This window comes from Carcharodon carcharias, chromosome 2 (assembly GCF_017639515.1).
Source record: "Carcharodon carcharias isolate sCarCar2 chromosome 2, sCarCar2.pri, whole genome shotgun sequence".
NCBI classification, from domain to species: domain Eukaryota; kingdom Metazoa; phylum Chordata; class Chondrichthyes; order Lamniformes; family Lamnidae; genus Carcharodon; species Carcharodon carcharias.
Genome location: NC_054468.1, coordinates 215,362,600 through 215,382,775, shown reverse-complemented (window position 1 = coordinate 215,382,775; position 20,176 = coordinate 215,362,600). Strand labels below are relative to the sequence as shown.

The 20,176-nt window shown below is 43.5% G+C and overlaps 1 protein-coding gene across 1 annotated transcript in view; it reads right to left on the bottom strand.

Moving 5' to 3' along the window:
• Positions 1-19,646, bottom strand: part of LOC121288753 (arginase-1-like) — a 39,303-nt gene extending 19,657 nt beyond the window's left edge. Inside the window, exons 1-4 of the mRNA XM_041207508.1 lie at positions 19,539-19,646; positions 19,364-19,436; positions 16,811-16,985; positions 3,800-3,959 (exon numbers count right to left, since the gene is read on the bottom strand). Of these exons, the coding sequence (XP_041063442.1) occupies positions 3,800-3,959; positions 16,811-16,985; positions 19,364-19,436; positions 19,539-19,646 (516 nt within the window). The remainder of the gene's footprint in view (positions 1-3,799; positions 3,960-16,810; positions 16,986-19,363; positions 19,437-19,538) is intronic.
• Positions 19,647-20,176: the final 530 nt, after the last annotated feature.

The window sequence follows — 20,176 nt, the reverse complement described above, 5'->3', positions numbered from 1 at the left end:
GTGATGGAGAGAGCCATTAGTCTTCTCAAGATGCGCTTCCAATGCCTGGATTGTTCAGGGGGCACACTCCAGTACCCCCCAGATAGTGTGTCGCTAATAGTGGTTGCATACTGCGCTCTCCACAATCTTGCGCTGGAAAGAGGGGATACTGTGGAAGATGAAGATGTAGACACATTGGCTGCGGATGTGCACGATGAGCCCAGCAGTGAGTATGAGGATGAGCATGCATAGGGAAATGCTGAGGGGGTAGACGCTGACCCGGGCATACTCCAGGGAGACAGGGACACCCACAAAGCTTTAATCCAAAGAAGCTTCAGCTAGCACACCACATATGGACCTCCAGGATAAGCCTGGGCTGTATGCTCCATATTCGAGACCTAATCTGCCTGCTTAGGAACATTAACTAAGGTCCTTGTAAATAAATTCGAAAGTCCCCATTACTGGAAACCATCCACCTGCGGAACAAAAGAGACAACCTCAGCCATGGTGACATGTCCGAATTTATTATAGCAACCAAAGAAACTTAATGAAACAAAATGAAAAAGGTGTTAAAAATCACACCAACTCATAAAAACCTCATTGCCGTGGTGTGCCAAAGGTGCCTTATGTTTACGTTTTCGGGTGCTATGTCTTGGTGCTGACCTCTCGCTGGGATTGGCCTGCTGACTCTGCTGTCCTGTTGGTGTCGATGACCTAGGCAGTCGTCCTCTGGCCCATGGAGCCTGTGCTGGCCCCGCCTGGGAGGGAGCTGCCAGTTCCACAGCTGGCATCTCCCCAGTTATCACAGCCTCACCAGATGCAACAGTCACTGGCAGAGGGGCAGAGGAGCTGCCACCCTCATCTGGAGTGCCCTGAAAAGAGCCCGCAGAGACGACAGGCAGCTGCTGCGCCAACATGAGGTTGCTTTGGACCTCCCTGCTCACTGTGGATGGATGGGCACCAAGCTGGGAAACTTGGTGCCCATACCATCTCCCACACTAGCACTGACCAGCTGCGGTCAATGCCGATGTGAGGGCTTGCTGGTCTGAGTACATTCCCAGGAAGTCCTGATGGGTCTCCTGGAGGAGCTTCTCCACGTGAGTTGCCACTCTCCATGGAGGACGCATGGCGCTCATGTATCTCCCCCAGATGCTCCCGCACACCCGGCCACGTTTCCTGCACCTGCTGCATCACGGATGACTCTAGAGGCACATCATCAGGCACCGACTGAGTATGTGCCTGGTCCCTTGCAGTCCTCTGACTGCTGGCACCATGGGCACTCTCTGTCTCTGCCAGTGACTGTGAAGTGCCCTCACCGCTGTGCCCCGGGACACTAGCCGATGTTCTAATTCGTACCGAGGTGCTAATATTTGCGCTGGTGCCTGCCTGGCAGAGATGGTATGGCGCTGGTGAGACTTCAGGGCCCTCAGGTATGAAAGGGGGCCTCTGCTGCTCCTCCTCCCAGCCCTGCTCCGCTGATGATGAAAGGAAGAACAAGGACATTGGATCAATTAACGTGGAGATAATGACAATGTGTATCCCTGTCCCCTGGATCATTATGCGCTCATTCTTCCATAAGCAATGTTCAAGCCATGTTGCAAACTTCAATCACTGAACATTCAGCACTGCCATGGCTGCTGGGAGAACAATGGTGATCTCACTGCTGGGCAAACATATCTGCCTGTGGTACCCCAGCCTCAGTGACATTGGTGGACCTGGGCGCATGGCACCTCTCCAAATCTAGGGCCTCCTGCTCGAAGCGGCTGAAAATCGCTAACTGTGCTGGCCTGCTGCCATTCCTCACCCGCTCGGCTGCATTATGTGCATTCTTCTCCTGAAAAGGAGAGAAGAACATTGATTAGTGCTAATTGTACCTGGACCCTTTTCACAGACGGCCCACCCCAACCAGGTAGGTACTTTGCAGGGCTCCAGTGTCTTCTCACCTGGCTGCTGTCGAACACTCACACAAAGATGCTAAGCCTGTCTCCACCCCCTTGGCCAAATGCTGCCTGCATCACATCAGGCCCCATACAGTCTAACCTTCTATAGCAAAGAGGGGCAAGCAGGTGAAGCGTAAAGGACAGCAGATCGATCAGTGCCACACCACCTTGAAACTCCCCTCCCAGCATGTCATCACCCTGACTTTGACATGTCCTGGAGTTCCACCACTGCGCCTAGGTGCAGCTCTTCCAGGTTGCATCCAAAACAGTCATGTGGGTCACAGTGTATCACTTGCTGCGGGGGCAGAACCCACCTCTTCACCACCCTCTCAGGGTGACCTCGGCATGGGCAATATCTGCTGGCCCACCCAGGGAAGGACATATGACGTCAATGATTCAATGCAGTCACTACACTCAGACTTGGGAGGGAGGAGGGGACGGGTGGTGGGGGGAAAGGGGGGAAAGCCTACCTGCTGGGTTAAGTGACCAATGCCAACTTGGTACTCACCCTTCCTGAGCGCAACAGGTCATTGAAGTGCTTGTGACACTGGACCCAGTTGCGCCGCACCACGTCGCGGGAGCTCACAACCTCCGCCACCTCCTCCCAGGTATGTTTGGTCATATGGGGAGGGGCGGGGGGGCTCCTCCTCCTGTCCTGGGATACCAGGACGTCCTGCTGTGCCGCACCTCCTCGAGGGCAGCAAGGCAATCATCAGAAAAAGGCACACAGTGCCCCCCTGCCCTACCCTCCTGCCTAGCCTGCTTACCAGCAGCGCTCTGGGAAGCCCTTCCACTGGCCATAATTCACAGCCTTAGAAAGGCTGCAGCAACTTTTCAAAATAGGCTGCCGGGTTGCCATTGGACCAATTGGGTCCAGGTGCGGGCGGCAATTGGGTCCGCCTGCACTTGCTCTCACTCTGCGCCCCCCGCCAGCCAGAAAATTCAGCCCAGAAAGTTTTTTGATCATTGTCTGTGCTTTGTTTCCTTAGTTAGTGCCATTGGTTATATGCTAAAATTGTGTGTAACATGGGTGAAAAGCTGTATTTCAGTGCCATGGAGATACCAGCAACTTCTTAAGATGAGGAGAACTTGGTTAGGATTTAGAATACACTGCCTGATAGGGTGCTCGATACAGTTCAATAGTAGCCTTCAAAAGGGAACTGGATAAATACTTGAAGGAGAAAAGAAATCAGGGGTATGGGGAAAGGGAACTAATTTGATTGCTCTTCAAATAAAAAAGCCAGCGCAAACCTGATGGGCCAAATGGCTTCCTTCAATGTTGCACTATACTAACTGTCATCGTGGTTAGCTTGAACAATCAGAGTAATCACCCCAGACCAGCAGAAGAAAGCAATTCCAACCAATTGCAAAGAGCTGTAATAGGGTATATCAGGCCAAGGGAAAGCAGCATCCAACTATATTATGGATGGAGAGCAGGAGTGGGTCTCATGCGTCTTTTTGTTAGTCAACATTCTCAGTAATAATCCCAATGTACTGCTCATATATGCTTGACCAAAACCTAGAAGCTGCACTAAGATGTCCTGTATCTGATAAGTTCATCCCAGACTGCCAAAATGTGGTGAAAGAGAAAGAATGCAACATTTCACCTGATCTATATGATAGTTAAGTAATTTTATACATGTAGCACATTTACCTGCATTATGTGTACGGCATTTTCTAAAATTAGTGCTGTGGCTAAATTGGTGTTATCATAGCAGCACCTGTGGCTAGTCAGTAACTTTATATTGGACAACACTGTTACCTAAAAATTGGGAGGTCCGTTCTGCTAGATTACTGCTCAGGCGGTGAAATGGAAAATCCAGCTCAATTTGTCTTCACACAATGATGTATTTAACTTTTGCACCTAATTTCACATTTACCTCAGTCTTGAGTTCCTTGATGAGAAATGACACAGGTTGTCCATGCAGATTACCTGACGCTGTTGTACTAGGAGTGTTAATGTCAGCATGGGCATCTACCCATACCACACACAGGTTTGAGTGAAATGCTGCATCTCCAGAAATTGATCCGATTGCCAAACTGTAATGAGAAAGTGCATTCTTGTTATATCTAGATCTTATCTCAACTGAAGTATATTTCAAATTGTTGCTATTGCAATATGAAGCCTCCATATTTCTATTTTATATTTTTGTGATTCATTTCTAGTTGCTTGTCTCCATGAGATTGGTGATAAGAAAGCATCTCACAGAAAGCTCTATAGCAAATCCTAAGTTGAACAAATCAGTTCGTATAAAGCAACTGACAAGTAGCAAATCTAATCCATGGAGATACTGTCAAGGGGCGGCGATAGCGTAGTGGTATTGTCACTGGACAAGCAATCTGGAGACCCAGGGTAATGCTCTGGGGACCTGGATTCGAATGATGGAATTTGAATTCAGTAAAAATCTAGAATTAAGAGTCTAGTCATGACTGTGAAACCATTGTTGATTGTTGTAAAAATCCATCTGGTTCACTAGTATCCTTTAGGGAAGGAAATCTGCCATCCTTACCTGGTGTGACCTACATGTGACTCCAAACCCACAGCAATGTGGTGGATTCTAAATGCCCTCTGAAATGGCCTAGCAAGCCACTCAGTTGTATCAATCTGCTACAAAGTCTGTAAGGAATAAAATCGGACAGACCACTTGGCATCAGCTTAGGCATCGGAAATGACAATGGCAACTCAGCCCTGTCGACCCTGCAAAGTCTTCCTTAATAACACCTGGGGGCTATTGACAAAATCGAGAGAGCTGGCCAACAGACTAGTCAAGCAACAGCAAGACAGAGTCATACTCATGGAATCGTACCTTACAGATTATGTCCCAGACACCACCATTACCAACCCTGGGTATGTCCTGTCCCACCGGCAGGACAGACCCAACAGAGGTGGTGACACAGAGGTATACAGTCAGAGGGAGTTGCCCTCAGAGTCCTCAACATAGTTTCAGGACCCCAGGAAGTCTCCTGCCATCAGGTCAAACACAAGCAAGGAAAGCTCCCACCGATCACCACATACTGTGCCCTGTCAGTTGATGAATCAGTACACCCCCAAGTTGAACACCACTTGGAAAAAGCACTGAGGGTGGCAAGGGCACAGAATGTACTCTGGGTGGGGACTTCAATCTATCACGAACAGTGGTTCAGTAGTACCACTATTGACTGGGCTGGTCAAGTCCTAAAGGACAAGGCTGCTAGAGTGAGTCAGTGGCAGGTGGTGAGGGAACCAAGAAGAGGGAAAAACATACTTGACCTCATCATCACCAGTACACCTGCCGCTGATGAATCTGTCCATAACATATCAGTAGAAGTGACCGCCACACAGTCCTTGCGGAGACCGTCTTCACATTGAGGATACCCTCTATCGTGTTGTATGCCATTACCACACGCCAAATGGGATAGATTTCGAATAGATCTAGCAACTCAAGACTGGGCATCCATGAGATGCTGTGGGCCATCAGCAGCAACAGAATTGTACTCAAACCACAAACTGTAACCTCATGGCCCAGCATACCCTCCACAGTACCATTACCATCAAGCCAGGAGATCAACCCTGGTTCAGTGAAGAGTACAGGAGGGCATGCCTGGAGCAGCAGCAGGCATACCTAAAAATGAGGTATCAACCTTGTGATACTACAACTCAGGGCTACTTGTTTGCCAAACAACGTAAACAGCATGCAACCGATAGAGCTAAGAAATCGCACAACCAAAAGATCAGATCTAAGCTCTGCAATCTTGCCACATCTAGTCGTAAATGGTGGTGGACAATTAAACAACTCACTGGAGGTGGCAGCTCCACAAATATCCCCACTCTCCATGGTGGGGGAGCCCGGCACAGCAGTACAAAAGATAAGGCTGAAGCATTTGCGACAATTTTCAGCAGAAGTGCAGAGTGGATGATCCACTTCAGCCTTCTCCGGAGGTCCCCAGCATCACAGATACCAGTCTTCAGCCAATTTGATTCACTCCACGTGCTATCAAGAAATGGCTGAAGGCACTGGATACTGCAAGGGCTATGGGCCCCGACAATATTCCGGTAATAGTACTGAAGACGTGCTCCAGAACTTACTGCGCCCCTAGCCAAGCTGTTTCAGTACAGCAACAACACTGGCATCTACCCAACAATGTGGAAAATTGTCCAGTTATGTCCCATTCACAAAAGGCAGCAGAAATCCAACCTGGCCAATTACCGCCCCATCAGACACTCTCGATCATCAATAAAATGATGGAAGGGGTCATCAACAGTGCAATCAAGCGGCACTTGTTTAGAAATAACCTGCTCACCGATGCTCTGTTTGTGTTCCGCCAGGATCACTCAGCTCGTGACCTCATTACAGCCTTGGTTCAAACATGGAGAAAAGAATTTAACTCCTGAGGTAAGGTGAGAGTGACTGCCCTTGACATCAAGGCAGCATTTGACTGAGTGTGCCATCAAGGAGCCCTAGCAAAACTGGAGTCAGTGGATATCGGGGGAAAACTCTCCATTGGTTGGAGTCATACCTAGCACAAAGGAAGATGATTGTGGTTGTAGGAGGTCAATCATCTTCGTTCCAGGACATCATTACAGGAGTTCCTCAGGGTAGTTTCCTAGGCCCACCCATCTTCAGCTATTTCATCAATGACCTTCCTTCCATCATAAGGCCAGAAGCAGGGATGTTTGTTGATGATTGCACAACATTCAACACTATTCTCAACTCCTCAGGTACTGAAACAGTCCATGTGCAAATGCAGCAAGGCCTGGACAAAACTCAGGCTTGGGCTGACAAGTTGCAAGTAACATTCACCCCACACAAATATCAGGCAATGACCATCTCCAAGAAGAGAGAATGTAACCAACGCTCCTTGACATTTAATGGCATTACCATCACTGAATCCCCCACTTTCAACATCCTAGGGGTTAGCATTGACCAGAAACTGAACTGGACCAGCCATATAAATACGGTAGCTATAGGAGCAGGTCAGAGGCTAGGAATCCTGTAGCGAGTAACTCACCTCCTGACTCCCCAAAATCACCAGTCCACCTCCCAGGATCTGGAGTGTACCCTATTCATGAGCAAGTTATTGTAATTTCTGTCGTGGTGTTATTCACTGACAAAGTAAATGTGACCCTGTGGGCAATCATTGTTTCTTGTGCACAATGGAGCTCTCAGTTTCTCAAAAGTTCATGAAGTTATTAAGAACAGATTCCTGTTTAAAAAAAAATCTACAAGACACAAGTCAGTAGTGTGATGGAATATGCTCCACTTGCTTGGATGAGTAAAGCTCTAACAACACAAGAAGCTTGACAACATCCAGGATAAAGCAACCTGCTTTTTCTTGACACTTATAGTCAGGAAGAACAAGTCATAGACATGGGAAAGACAGTCCATGAGTCTTTGTAGCTGAGTTTCCATGTAAGGGACTGGCGCAGCATCATCAACGTAGAGAAGTCATGTCATCAGGACAAGATGTGTTTTTGACTTCGCTTTGTCTTGATATAGTGGACCTTGCCATCTGACCTAGTATGCAATTGGATTACTTCCATATCTGTAGAGAAGACAAAGGTCATGAGCTTGAAGAAGAAGATACCAAACAGAGTGGGGGCTAAGACACAGCCCTATCCACTCTGTGCTTCACTCTAAACTGTTGGAAGCGGAGTCATCAAAATGGACTGTGCAATGCATGTCGTAATGGAAGGAGTGGATGAGACTGAGGAGCTTGATAGACAGAAAATTTTCCCCAAAATCTGCTGACCTTGTCAAATGCGTTAGTGAGATCCAAGAATGTAAGAGATATACTGCTCTCTTGTAGCTGGTATATGGAGAAGGTCATGTTCACAGTAGATTTGCCCACATGGAGACACTGTGTTAATGGAATCTTTAAGTATGACCCTAGCAAAGTCCTTCACTGTGACGCTAAGGAGTGAGGTGCCCCTGTAGTTGTTGTAGTCTCCTCTGTCGCCTTTGTTTTTGTACAGTGTGATGGTTTTTGCATCTCACATCTCCTGTGGAATGGAATCTACTTTCCTGTAGGGAAGGAGAAGGAGAAAATCAGAAAGGTGTGGCAATAAATGGGACTTTTCTTGCTTCAGCAGTTTGGCTGGGATTCTGTCTTGTTGGATATCTTTCTGTTTGTTAGCAGCCTTTGACAAATGAGTGCAGCTGCGGAAACTGAGTGCAAACGTGAGATTTTGGTGAGTGCAGGAGTTCGGTGAAGCGGGGGAAGGAGGTGTTTGTTTCCTTTTGCTTTTTCTACCTTTCTCACCCCATAAGAATTGGTTTTTATTCCACTACAGGGAAAGGAGCTAGCTGTTTAGTGAGTATCTGGTAAGTGGTTAAGGATATTCTATTCCTAAGGTTTAAAGTAGTATACAAATTGGTGGTAAAGTTAATAAAATATAAAAAGGAAAAATAAATAAGTGAATAACACAACTAAGTAATTAATTAAAAAACATTAAGGATGGCAGGACAGGCAATGGGTCAAGGCTGCAACAGGTGGGAGCTGCTAGATACCATTGTGATCCAGGGAAAACACATCTGCAGTGTTTGTGGTTCGAGGAACTTCGACTTAGAATCATTGAGCTGGAGGCTGAGCTGCAGACTCTGCAACACATCAGGGATGCTTTGTAGCAGGAGACAGTCACACCACATGGGATAGGGTCTTTTGATTCAGTCAGTGGGACAGGAGGGTGTGACTGTACAAAGCAGTCCATGTCCAAATGCGACAAGACCTGGACAGTACCCAGCTTGTCACCATCCAGGACAAAGCAACCTGCTTGATTGGCACCACACCCACAAGCGTTCACTCCCTCCACCACCGATGCACAGTAGCAGCAGTGTGTACCATCTACAAGATGCACTGCAGGAATTCACCAAACCCACGACCACTACCATCTAGAAGGACAAGGGCAGCAGATAGATGGAAACACCACCACCTAGAAGTTCCCCTCCAAGTCACTTACCATCCTGACTTGGAAATATATCGCCGTTCGTTCACTGTCGCTGGGTCAAAATCCTGGAACTCCCTTCCTAACAGCACTGTGGGTGTATCTACACCACATGGACTGCAGCAGTTCAAGAAGGCAGCTCAACACCACCTTCTCAAGGGCAATTAGGGGTGGGCAATAAATGTTGGCCCAGCCGGCGAGCCTACATCCCTTGAATGAGTAAAAAGAAAATTCGTAACACAGTAAACGAATTGATAGCACACATTGAAGTGTGATCTGATAGCCATTATGGAGATGTGGCTGCAGGATGACAAGAATTGGGTCCTGGATATTGAGGGGTATATGACATCCAAGAAGAATAGGAAGCTAAGTAAAGGTGGAGGAGTAGCACTGTTAATGAAGGATAGCATTTGTGCAATAGTACCATAGAAAAGTTACAGCACAGAAGGAGGCCATTCGGCCCATCTTGTCCATTCCAGCCCGAGGACACCCAGGTCCCCTTTCTAATCCCACCTTCCTGCACCCGGCCCATAGCCCTGCAGCTTACAGCACTTTAGGTGCAGATCCAGGTACTTTTTAAAAGAGTTTAAAGTTTCTGCCTCTGCCACCAACTTGGGCAGGGAATTCCAGACACCCACTACCCTCTGCGTAAAAAAGTTCTTCCTCATGACCCCCCTACATCTTCTGCTACTTATATTGAAAATATCTCCCCTGATTCTAGAATTCTCTATCAAGGGAAACAATTTTATCCTGTCCACTCTATCTATTCCTCTCATAATTTTGTACACCTCAATCAAGTCACCTCTCAGCCTTCTTTGTTCTAAGGAAAATAACCCCAACCTATCCAATCTCTTCTCATAGCTACACTTTTCTAACCCTGGCAACATTCTTGTAAACCTCCTCTGCACTCTCTCCAGAGCTATTACGTCCTTCCTGTAATGTGGTGACCAGAACTGCACACAATACTCTAGTTGTGGCCTCACCAGTGTTTTATATAATACCAACATTATATCCTTACTTTTAAATTCTATACCTCTGCCAATGAAGGAAAGCATTCCATATGCCTTCTTTAAACCTTGTCTACTTGAACTGCTGCCTTCAGGGACCTGTGTACTTGTACGCCAAGATCTCTCACTTCATCTACCCCCCTTAGTATATTCCCATTTATTGTATAATCCCTGTAACTGTTTGACCTCCCTAAATGTATGACCTCACACTTCTCTATGTTAAAATCCATCTGCCACTTTACCGCCCAATCCACCAACCCATCTATATCGTTTTAGAGATTATGGCTATCCTCTACATTATCCACTACACGGCCAATCTTTGTGTCATCTGCAAACTTTCCAACCGTGACCCCATGTTCACGTCCAAATCATTAATATATAACACAAACAGCAAGGGTCCCAACACGAGCCCTGTGGAACACCACTCGAGACAACTTTCCATTCAAAAGGGCATCCATCGACCATTACCCTTTGTTTCCTGTTACAAAGCCAACCTATTATCCAGTTTGCCACATTACCCTGAATCCCATGGGCTTTTAGTTAGAGATGACCTTGGTTTAGGAGATTAGGATGTAGAATTGGTTTGGGTGGAGATGGGGAATAATACGGGAAAGATGTCACTACTGGGAGTAGTCTACAGGCCGCCTAACAGTAACCACAATGTAGGATAAAGTATACAAGAAGAAATATTGGGTGCTTGTGATAAAGGGACAGCAATAATCATGGGTGATTTTAATCTACCTACAAACTGGAAAAATCAGATAGGCAGCAGTAGCCTGGCTGAGTTTCATAGAATGCTTTTGAGATAATTTCTTAGAGCAGCATATTCTGGAACCAACCAGCGAGCAGGTTATATTAGACTTGGTTTTGTGTAGTGTGACAGCGTTACTTAATGATTTCAGGGTAAAGACCCTTGCATAGCAGCGACTCTAAAATGATTGAGCTTTACATCCAGTTTGAAAGGGAGAAGAGTGGGGCTAAGCCTAGTATTTTGAACTTAAATAAGGTCAACTATGTGGGCATGAAAGCTGAGCTAGCTGAAGTGAACTGGATACTAGGCTAATTGATAGATCAATAGAGATGCAGCGCAGACATTTTAAGTGGATATTTCAGAATACTCAGAATAAGTATATTCCTACTATAAAGAAAAATTCTAAAGGGAGGACCCACCATCCTTGGGTAATTAAAGTAGTTAGGAAAGCATGAAACTGAAGGAAAAAAACATATAATTGCGCAAATGAGTAGCAGGTCAGATGATTGGTCAGAATATAAAGAAAGGCAGAGAATGACTAAGAGGCTAATCAGGAAAAAGAAATTAGAATATGAGAGGATGCTAGCTAGAAATGTAAAAACAGCAAAAGTTTCTACAGGTATTTAAAAAGGAAAAGAGTAAGTAAAGTGAGTGTGGTCCTCTAGAGAGTGAAAATAGGGAATTGATAGTAGATAATAAAATGACGGATGAAATGAACAAATATTTTGCTTCAGTTTTCACTATGGAGCATACAAAAAACATTCCAGTAATAGCAGTAAATCAGGAGTTGGAAGGGAGAGAGGAACTTGGTAAAATTATAATTACTAGAGAAGTCGAACTGAGCAAACTGATGCAGCTGTGGCCTGACAAGTTTCCGGGTCCAGACGGACTTCATCCTTGTTTCTCAAAAGATAGATGGGAACACCAGCACCTGGAGGTTCCCTCCAAGTAACTCACCATCCTGACTTGGAAATATATCGCCATTCCTTTACTGTCGCTGGGTCAAAATCTTGGAACTCCCTTCCTAACAGCACTATGGATGTACCTACACCACATGGACTGCAGCAGTTCAAGAAGGCAGCTCACCACCACCTTCTCAAGGGCAACTAGGGATGGGCAAAAAATGCAGGCCCAGCCAACGAAGCCCACATCCTGTGAATGAATAATATAAAAAAAGGTGGCTAATGAGGTAGCAGATGCATTGGTGTTAATTTTCCAAAATTCCCTTGCTTCTGGAAAGGATCCATCAGACTGGAAAGTAGAAAATATAACCCCTCTATTCAAGGGAGGGAGGCTGAAAACAGGAAACTATAGGTCAGTTAGCTTGATGTCTGTCATGGGGAAGGTGTTAGAATTGATCATTAAGGAGATTATAGCTGGGCACTTAGAAAAACTTAAGATAATTGGGAAGATTCAGCATGGTTTTATGAAAGAGAAATTATGTTTAACCAATTTATTAGACTTCTTTGCATGAGTAACGTGTATGGTGGATAGAGGGGAGCCTGTAGACATACTGTACTTGGATTTCCAGAAGGCATTTGATAAGGTGCCACATCAGAGAATTTTGTGGAAAATAAAAGCTCATGGTGTAGGGGGTAATATATTAGCATGGATAGAAAATTGGCTGGATGGCAGAAAACAGAAAGTATGCATAAATGGGTCTTTGTCTGATTGGCAGGATGTGACGAGTAGAGTCCAGCAGGGGATGTGCTGGGGCCTCAACTTTTTACGATTTACATGAGTGATTTAGATGAGACAAGTGAAGGCATGGTAGCTAAATTTGCAGATGACACAAAGATAGGTAGGAAAGTATGTTGTGAAGAAGAGATGAGGAGTTTACAGACTGATATCAATAGGTTGAGTGAGTGGGTAAAAATCTGGCAGATGAAGTATGTGGGAAAGTGTGAAGTTGTTCACTTTGGCGCGAAGAATAAAAAAGCAGAGCAGCTGCAGAATTCCAAACTGCATGTGTCACAAGAAGTTGGTATGCAGGTACAGCATATAATCAAGAAGACTAATGGAATGCTCTCCTTCATTATGAGAGGAATTAAACATAAAAGTAAGGATATTATGCTTCAGTTATACAGCACATTGGGGAGACCACATCTCAAATACTGTTTGCAGTTTTGGTCTCCTTATTTAAGGAAGGATGTAAATGCGTTGGAGACAGTTCAGAGGAGGTTTACTAGATTGATATCTGAAATGAGCGGGTTGTCTCATGAAGAAAGTTTGCATGGGCTGAGCTTGTTTTCATTAGAGTTTAGAAGAGTGAGGGGTATAAGATCTTGAATGGTCTTGACAAGGTGGACATGGAAAGGATGTTTCCTATTGTGGGAGTCTAGAACTAGGGGGCAGTGTTTTACAATTAGGAGTTGCCCTTATAGCACAGAGATGAGGAGAATTTTTTTCTCTAAGAGGGTTGTGCGACTTTGGAACTCTCTGCCTCGGAAGGTGGTGGAGGCAGGGTCATTGAATATTTTTAAGGCGGAGGTAGATAGATTCTTTTTAGGCCAGGGAATCAAAGGTTATTGGGGGTAGATGGGAATGTGGAACTCAAAACACAAACAAATCAGCCATGATCTTATTAAATGGTGGAGCAGGCTCATGGGGCTGAATGGCCTACTTTTGCTCCTATTTCGTATGTACTATGGCCATTTCGATTTAGAGTGATGAGGCTTCTTCATCCAACTCATCCATGACAGGAAGCTGTGGGAGAGCATCAAGCACGGACTAGGAGATGTCAGTCTCCCTGGAATACAGCTCATAGTTGTGTTCAGCCCAGCAGAACATCTGTTTACATTTGTCAGTGAATGCTTCACCATATGCTGACTTCAAGAGGCGAGTTTGGTGAAGGTAGGACCAAACGCCCTCTTGATCCTTTCATACATTGCTCATAGATTTCCACGGTGACAGGCAGTTTGGATTTCTTGACATAAGTTGATCCAGTCTTTATCTGTGCAGTATCTCCCTATCTTCTGCGTAGCTGACTTGGGCTATTTTAAGGTCTTGCAGGTTTTTTTTACTGTTGGGTAAATGATGTGCATAATTAGACTTTTTTTTGTATCAACGAAAGATATCAATCATCTCAGCCTAATAGGTCTCAGAATCACAGAAATCAAACCTTGTTGTCAACCCTTTACCAAATGATGCTTCTAATGCTTCACAGATGATTGAGCTTCGTGACTTCCAAGCTTCATCGATACCAGCATTGGCACTTCCTAGTAAAGCTTTGGTGGGTAGCAATTGTGAAGTGCTGGTATTTGGCACCATTACTTGTGCAAGGGACGTTGATGCATGGTGGACCATCATGTTTGGAACTGTGAAACTTTCAGGGGTGCACTTTCACTCTGCTGCTGACAAGAGGGGTTCGCTAGGATAGGTATGGGTGAGAGAATACTGGGCAGATTGCGCCTTCTCGTGATGACCAAGTCTATTCAGACCTTGGGTGATGTCATGATGCCTTGTGGCACTGTCTGCCTTGAAAAAAGGTGTTGGTGAATTTATTCAGGGCACAAAGTTCAAAACAGCTTCCTCTGTTATTGCTGATCTTGCCTACCCCATGACGACTGAGGCACATTGACCATAAGTCACTGTCTGACCCAACATATGCATTGAAATCACCCAGGAGGACTATCCTATTGCCATTTGGAATGTTCCTCAGAACATCACCTGTAACAGGGAGTTGTAGAAATGTTCTTTGTCTGAGATGTTAGCATAAAGAGTTGGTGCATAGGCATATATGTCGTTGACTGCGCCTCCATCAGATGATAGCTGCAGGGAGTTGAGGCACTCTGATGTAAAAGATCCCATGGTACTATTCAAGGAATAGCAGAGGAATTCTCTCTGATGTCCTTACTAACAGTTACCATTCAGCCAACGTCAATAAAACAAAATATCTGGTCATTATTTTATTGGTGTTTGTGAGACCTTGCTGTGCATAAATTGGGTGCTGTGTTTCTCTGTGAAGCGTTATTGGACATCCTGAGGTTTTGAAAGATGCCATATAATTGCAAGTTTTTTCATTTTTTTTGCATGTATACTCTACTTGCTTATTGGAAAAGGAAGTACACAGATGAAAACCACATCTGCGAAGTCTTATTTTTCTGCTGGATTCCTAACAGCAATGCTCAGGAGGTTTGAAATAAGAACAGAAAATGCTGGAAAAACTCAGCAGGTCTGGCAGCATCTGTGGAGAGAGAAACAGTTAACGTTTTGAGTCCCTATGACCCTTCTTCAGAGCTGAAGAGAAGTGGAAACTTCTCTCCACAGATGCTGCTAGACCTGCTGAGTTTTCCCAGCATTTTCTGTTTTTGTTTCAGATTTCCAGCATCGGCAGATTTCACTATTATCTTAGTGCTCTGGAGGTTACCTTCCATAGTAAACTAGTTCAAAGATACAAGTGTTTCCACTCCTAGGGCCCTGATTGTATTTAGAAAATCTCTGCTCTTGCAATATTCAAATTCATTCCTTCTACAAATCTCTTGCTACTAAGTGGTTTTGTTTAAAGAAAATATAGGGCTAAAACTTTGAGGGTGGTAAACTTTTCCTGCATTATATTTCAGCTGAATCTGGCAACTATTGGGAAAAGATCCATAAAAATACTCCAGTCCTATTTTAACCATATAAAACACAAGAAAAAGGATGAAAACTGGTAGAGAAAGCTGTTTACGATTTGTTGCACACGATTTCAATAAGATACTTTCAGATTTTTGTTAGGGAGTGACTAGAATAATTTTGTTATAAAACATCAGGAGATATTGAAATAAGAAAGGACCAATAATTTAAATCTAAAACCCACACAAGTGGAAAACAGAACATCCAAAATACATCAGATCAAATGGAAATCATCCAAAACAAATAACCTTGCTGCCTGGTGTGGGCAATAAATAACCACTGCAGTTTAAGAGGTTGCTGGCTGGGAACTGTAATGATTTCCTAAACTATTTATGATTCAAGGCTGCAGTGAAAATTGAAACCTGAGCCTCACATGTGCTACTTGGCGCCACACCAAGGTTGAAGATTAATTAATCCACTGCCAGAAACACAGCAGAGTGCCCAATATAAGTGGCGCTCAACCCAGCTCCAGATCTCCTGTCCCTACTTGCAACTCAAATAGCTACGATTCAGGCAACCAAACACTTCAAATTCTACACCAAAAAGACCACCATCTTAGCTGTCTTTTCTCCTGGCTTGCTAAAAGTAGTTTCTGAGACACTCAGATGGTTCAGAAGAGTTGGAAACTCTTCCCTTCTACCATCAAAGGAGAACAGGACCAGTTGTGCCTTCTTACCTGCTCCACAAGCACCTACGCCGTTATGCCAGAGTAATGAGATGATCTTACCTGCAACATATTGCTCTCCAAAAATCTCCCAGCAGTAGCACAGATTTACAGAGTTGGAAGACATGTCACTTTAAGAGGTTCATTCAGTTTTTAAGTGGGTGCAGTGGATAGCCCAGGAATAGTGAATATTGAATATCAGGCAGGTCATAGCATATGTGTTTAAAGGAAATAATGGAAGTATTCCTACTATTTTAAATGTATACAGGGAAATCAGGTACGTTATCTACAGCATGCTATCTGACCTCCTTGATCTTACAATTTTCACTACATTCAGGCAATCCGTGGTGCTTGGATGCAGACCTTAGAAAATCTCTCCAAAGTGATCAATCATATAGTACTAGTGTATAAACAGGCAATTAACTTGCTATTTTTCTGCCCATACCTTACTAGAAATTCACCCCAGTGTTCCCAGAGAATAAATACATAGCGATATTTTGGAAAGCTGTTCCATTGCGCATTGTGTTACACTGATGTATTCGGCCTTATGCTCTATAACTTTGAAAATAACTAGTTGCATAGGCTTGCTGCAGAGTTTACTGAACATTTCAGTAAACTTTGTCAGCAGACCATCACTATGTATTTATACTCTTGAGGGCTCAGTGACTATTCCAGTAGCAACTCCAAAACATTTCTTTATATAACTAACATTCACTCACGTCCATTGACAACTTTGATATTTCAACTGACACTCTTCCCCTTCAATCGAACAATCCCTATTTTTCCTATTTTTCGACATGAATTGTAAATATACTTTATATTTGAACAAACTTCCAATATTTGCAGTTGCATGAAATAGTGATGAACATTTTGGATAACTTTCTTGTACATGTTTTTGAAGCTTATGATTTGAACAAAAGAGAAAGGAAATACCTGTGATCTCCCCCAAGAATGACACAGATCCGGCCATCTGCTTTTACTTTGCTTACAACTCGAGATAGTTTCTCATTTGCTTTTCCCACAGTCCGTGGCATTTTGACGGTTCTGAATGGCTCGTCTTTTGGCTCATCTTCAAATTTCAAGTTGCCATAGTCTTTCAGATTACAACCTCAAAAAGAAAACATTGAGGGAAAGAGTGGGTGATGGGGAAAGGTAAAGTCAAACTAACTCAATTAACTATAAATTTATGAGTCAGTAAATAGTCTTTAAGGACCCTCTGGCTCTCTTCGTAATAAGCCAAGGTGTTGGCAGTGAATTTATTCAGACTAAGAAAATCCCAGATTGATTGCTGTTTCGTGCTGTGTTGACTAATCCTGAGTGTGAGGGGTACAATAACTGACTTCAGAGTCCAGGACTGCAGGCAGCAAAAAAGAACATCCAGTGTTCTCATCTCATATCACCACACTGCAATTTCTGCTTGTGTGTGACTAACTATTGGGTGAGGAACTAAATGGTTTAGCTCTGATAGCTTTGTAATTAAAGCTGCGAGGAACCAGTTTTTGGAAAATTTGAATGACATTGAATCTTTCTTCTTCCAGAGTTAGTTTTAAAAGTTTGCAATATTAATTCGAAGCTGTGAATATGCCATTCTTTAAGAAACCATGGATCAAGATAGATGTCCAGCAGGGAACACCTGCTAAGGGAAGAAACATTTTGTATATTTGTATACCAGGCTAAAGACTTTTGCTGATTGGTTAAAAATACTTGGCCTAAGAGAAGTATTCTTTGAACATCTTAGGTGCTAAAACTCTCAGACAGAGTGATTGTATGTGTGGGTGCCTTGGAAGCAGGCTGCAAGAAAAAGACTCTCTCTTTCCCTCTCTCAGCCTCAACTTTGTGTTAAAACTTCCTCAGAAATATCTCATCGGAATAAATCATCTGTTTTTTTTTGAAAGTCTGCAAAGTTTTGATAGGAAAGAGTCATCAAGGATAGTTTCACCAAAAAATCCATATAAAAGAGCTTCCAGATCTATTGTGAACAAAATCCTGTTAGATCAACAGCATTGAGATCTCTTTGAATTTTATCCTTTTTAGAAGCAATGTTTCCATATTCCAGCCTCTGCAGGGGACTGTGTTTGTTTTATCCTGTTTTGTGTTTGTGTGTGTGTATGGGGGTTTGAAAAGGGGAAAAAGTCGTTTATACTTCTAAACTACAACTTGTATGTTAACCAGTTCATTAACTTGTTTTTAAAAAGTAATTTTATAAGAAATCAAATTTTTGTGTTTACTAAAAGAAGCCTGGTTGGAGTCTTTTTATGCTGGGAATAACAATGTCAGCGGTAAATAATTGGCCAATTTTGTGGGTGAATTAATCATTTAAAATGTTGTTGCGACCTGTGGAGAAGAGGGGCTAGAATTAACTGCGCACTTCTCCCATCACGGTCTGTAACAAAGCCTTCTGTCTCATTGTGCCATCTAGTCCCACATATGGCAGTGTGGATTGTGTCTTTTACGTTCTTTGTGAATGTGACACAACATAGCATTTATTAAATATGCCAGTAACAACCAGCAGCAGGACATTTTAATATCCAAACTTCAACTGCATTCACTCCAAGTTGAAAAGAATAGAATCCGAGATCTGAATGGTCCTCTTGAACAAATAAAGACATTATTGTAATCTATTGACATATGGCCCCTTTCTGTGCTGTAATGACTTTATGACTCTATGAGACCAAATTAGTGATATTCAAGTACAAAAAAACTCAAAAGGAAATTCAGTGAGCAACACCTTTTGATTTGACAATTCTACAGCCTTCCAGACTCCACACTGAGTTCAACAATCTCAGCTCATAATCACTGCACCCTATTTTTTCCAGGCAGCAACTGTCCATAATGACATTTACACCTCCTTTACAACCATATTTCATTTCTTAATCCTTTTCGTCCTGCAACATCCATTTCATTTAATCCTTTCTGCCTTCCACCTTATCAGAGACCTTCCCCTTTCCTTCTTTTCTCCCCTCTTTCCCTGCCTGTGTACTTGCTTAAAAACCTGTTACATCTTTTAACTTTTGCTAGTTGTGATGAAAGGTCAACAACCCCACTTCTTGCACTCTCTCGAATCATGTGTCATATCTAGCCACTGCCAGTTTGATAGTGTCATTTTCTCTTGCTTTTCGGGTTGAATAGGTTTGTGTTAACATTGACTGAGAAAGTTCCAGGCACTTTCAGTTAAAAGTAAATAAAAACGCTTTCAGAGTGTTTGCACTTGTGGATTTTTTTTTAATTTTGAGGGCAAGAGCCCGATTTTCTCCCCTTCGTAGTTGCAGTTGATCGCAAATGAAATGGACTTTGTTTACAGAGGGTGGGGGGTGTATTTCTTACGGTAACAGGCGAATTTTTAAAAAGTGGTGGTTTTAATTTAAAAATACTTCACCAAGCGTACGTTTTATTCCTATCACAAAATGAAATTTGAAGAGTTTACAATGATATTTTTTGGAGGGTGATCTCGATATTTACCATCCTAATGACCCTCCGGATTATTACCTCCAGTTTGAAGCGCTGTCAGCAGCCCGGATTTCCTTAAAGCGTCTGGTCCAATTCTTACACCCTCCTTTCTCTATAAGCATGCAAAGGGAGCAGACAGTAAAAAAGATAGTAAATGCACCTTTAAAGATAACACAATTTTTCGATTCCTAACTGTCGCATCCGTATAGCGTACCTGTCCCCTCGATAATGGTGCTCCAAGGATCCCGATTTTGTGATTAAATCTTCTGCTGATCATGCTCACCACGCAGTTCAAAACAATCAAATTCTTTCTGGCCAACATCTTACTTGTTGGTTTCTAACAGACAAACCTAAGGCAACTATTAGTAGCTCCTCGGTGGTGAGTCATTTACTATTTGCAGATTATATTTCAGTTAATTCAGATATCCTCTAGCAGAACGGAGAGTTTTATCGTTCATGGGGACAACTGAGGTAGAAGCACACATACTCGAATTTAAATCTAAATCTGCGCACGGTGCAATAGCATCAGTGACATGGGAAGAGTCACAGCAACAGAGAAAACCCCCGGCCCGCTCTCAGTAATAATTATATGGTTGCCAATCAGGTTCATAAGTTACATAAATATATGCAAAACAGGTAAGAGTGTATTCAGCAGGCCTGGCAACGTTTATTTGAGAGGAGTTGACATTTGGGTTAACATCCTTTGTCAAAACGTGACATAAACATATGTCACGTTTTGACAAAGGATGCCATACCAGTGTTGTGCTGTAAGTATGACCAATAGTTGCTTACAGCCAATCAACATTACTTCACTAAAAACAAAATTAAATAATGTGGATGCTGGAAATCGGA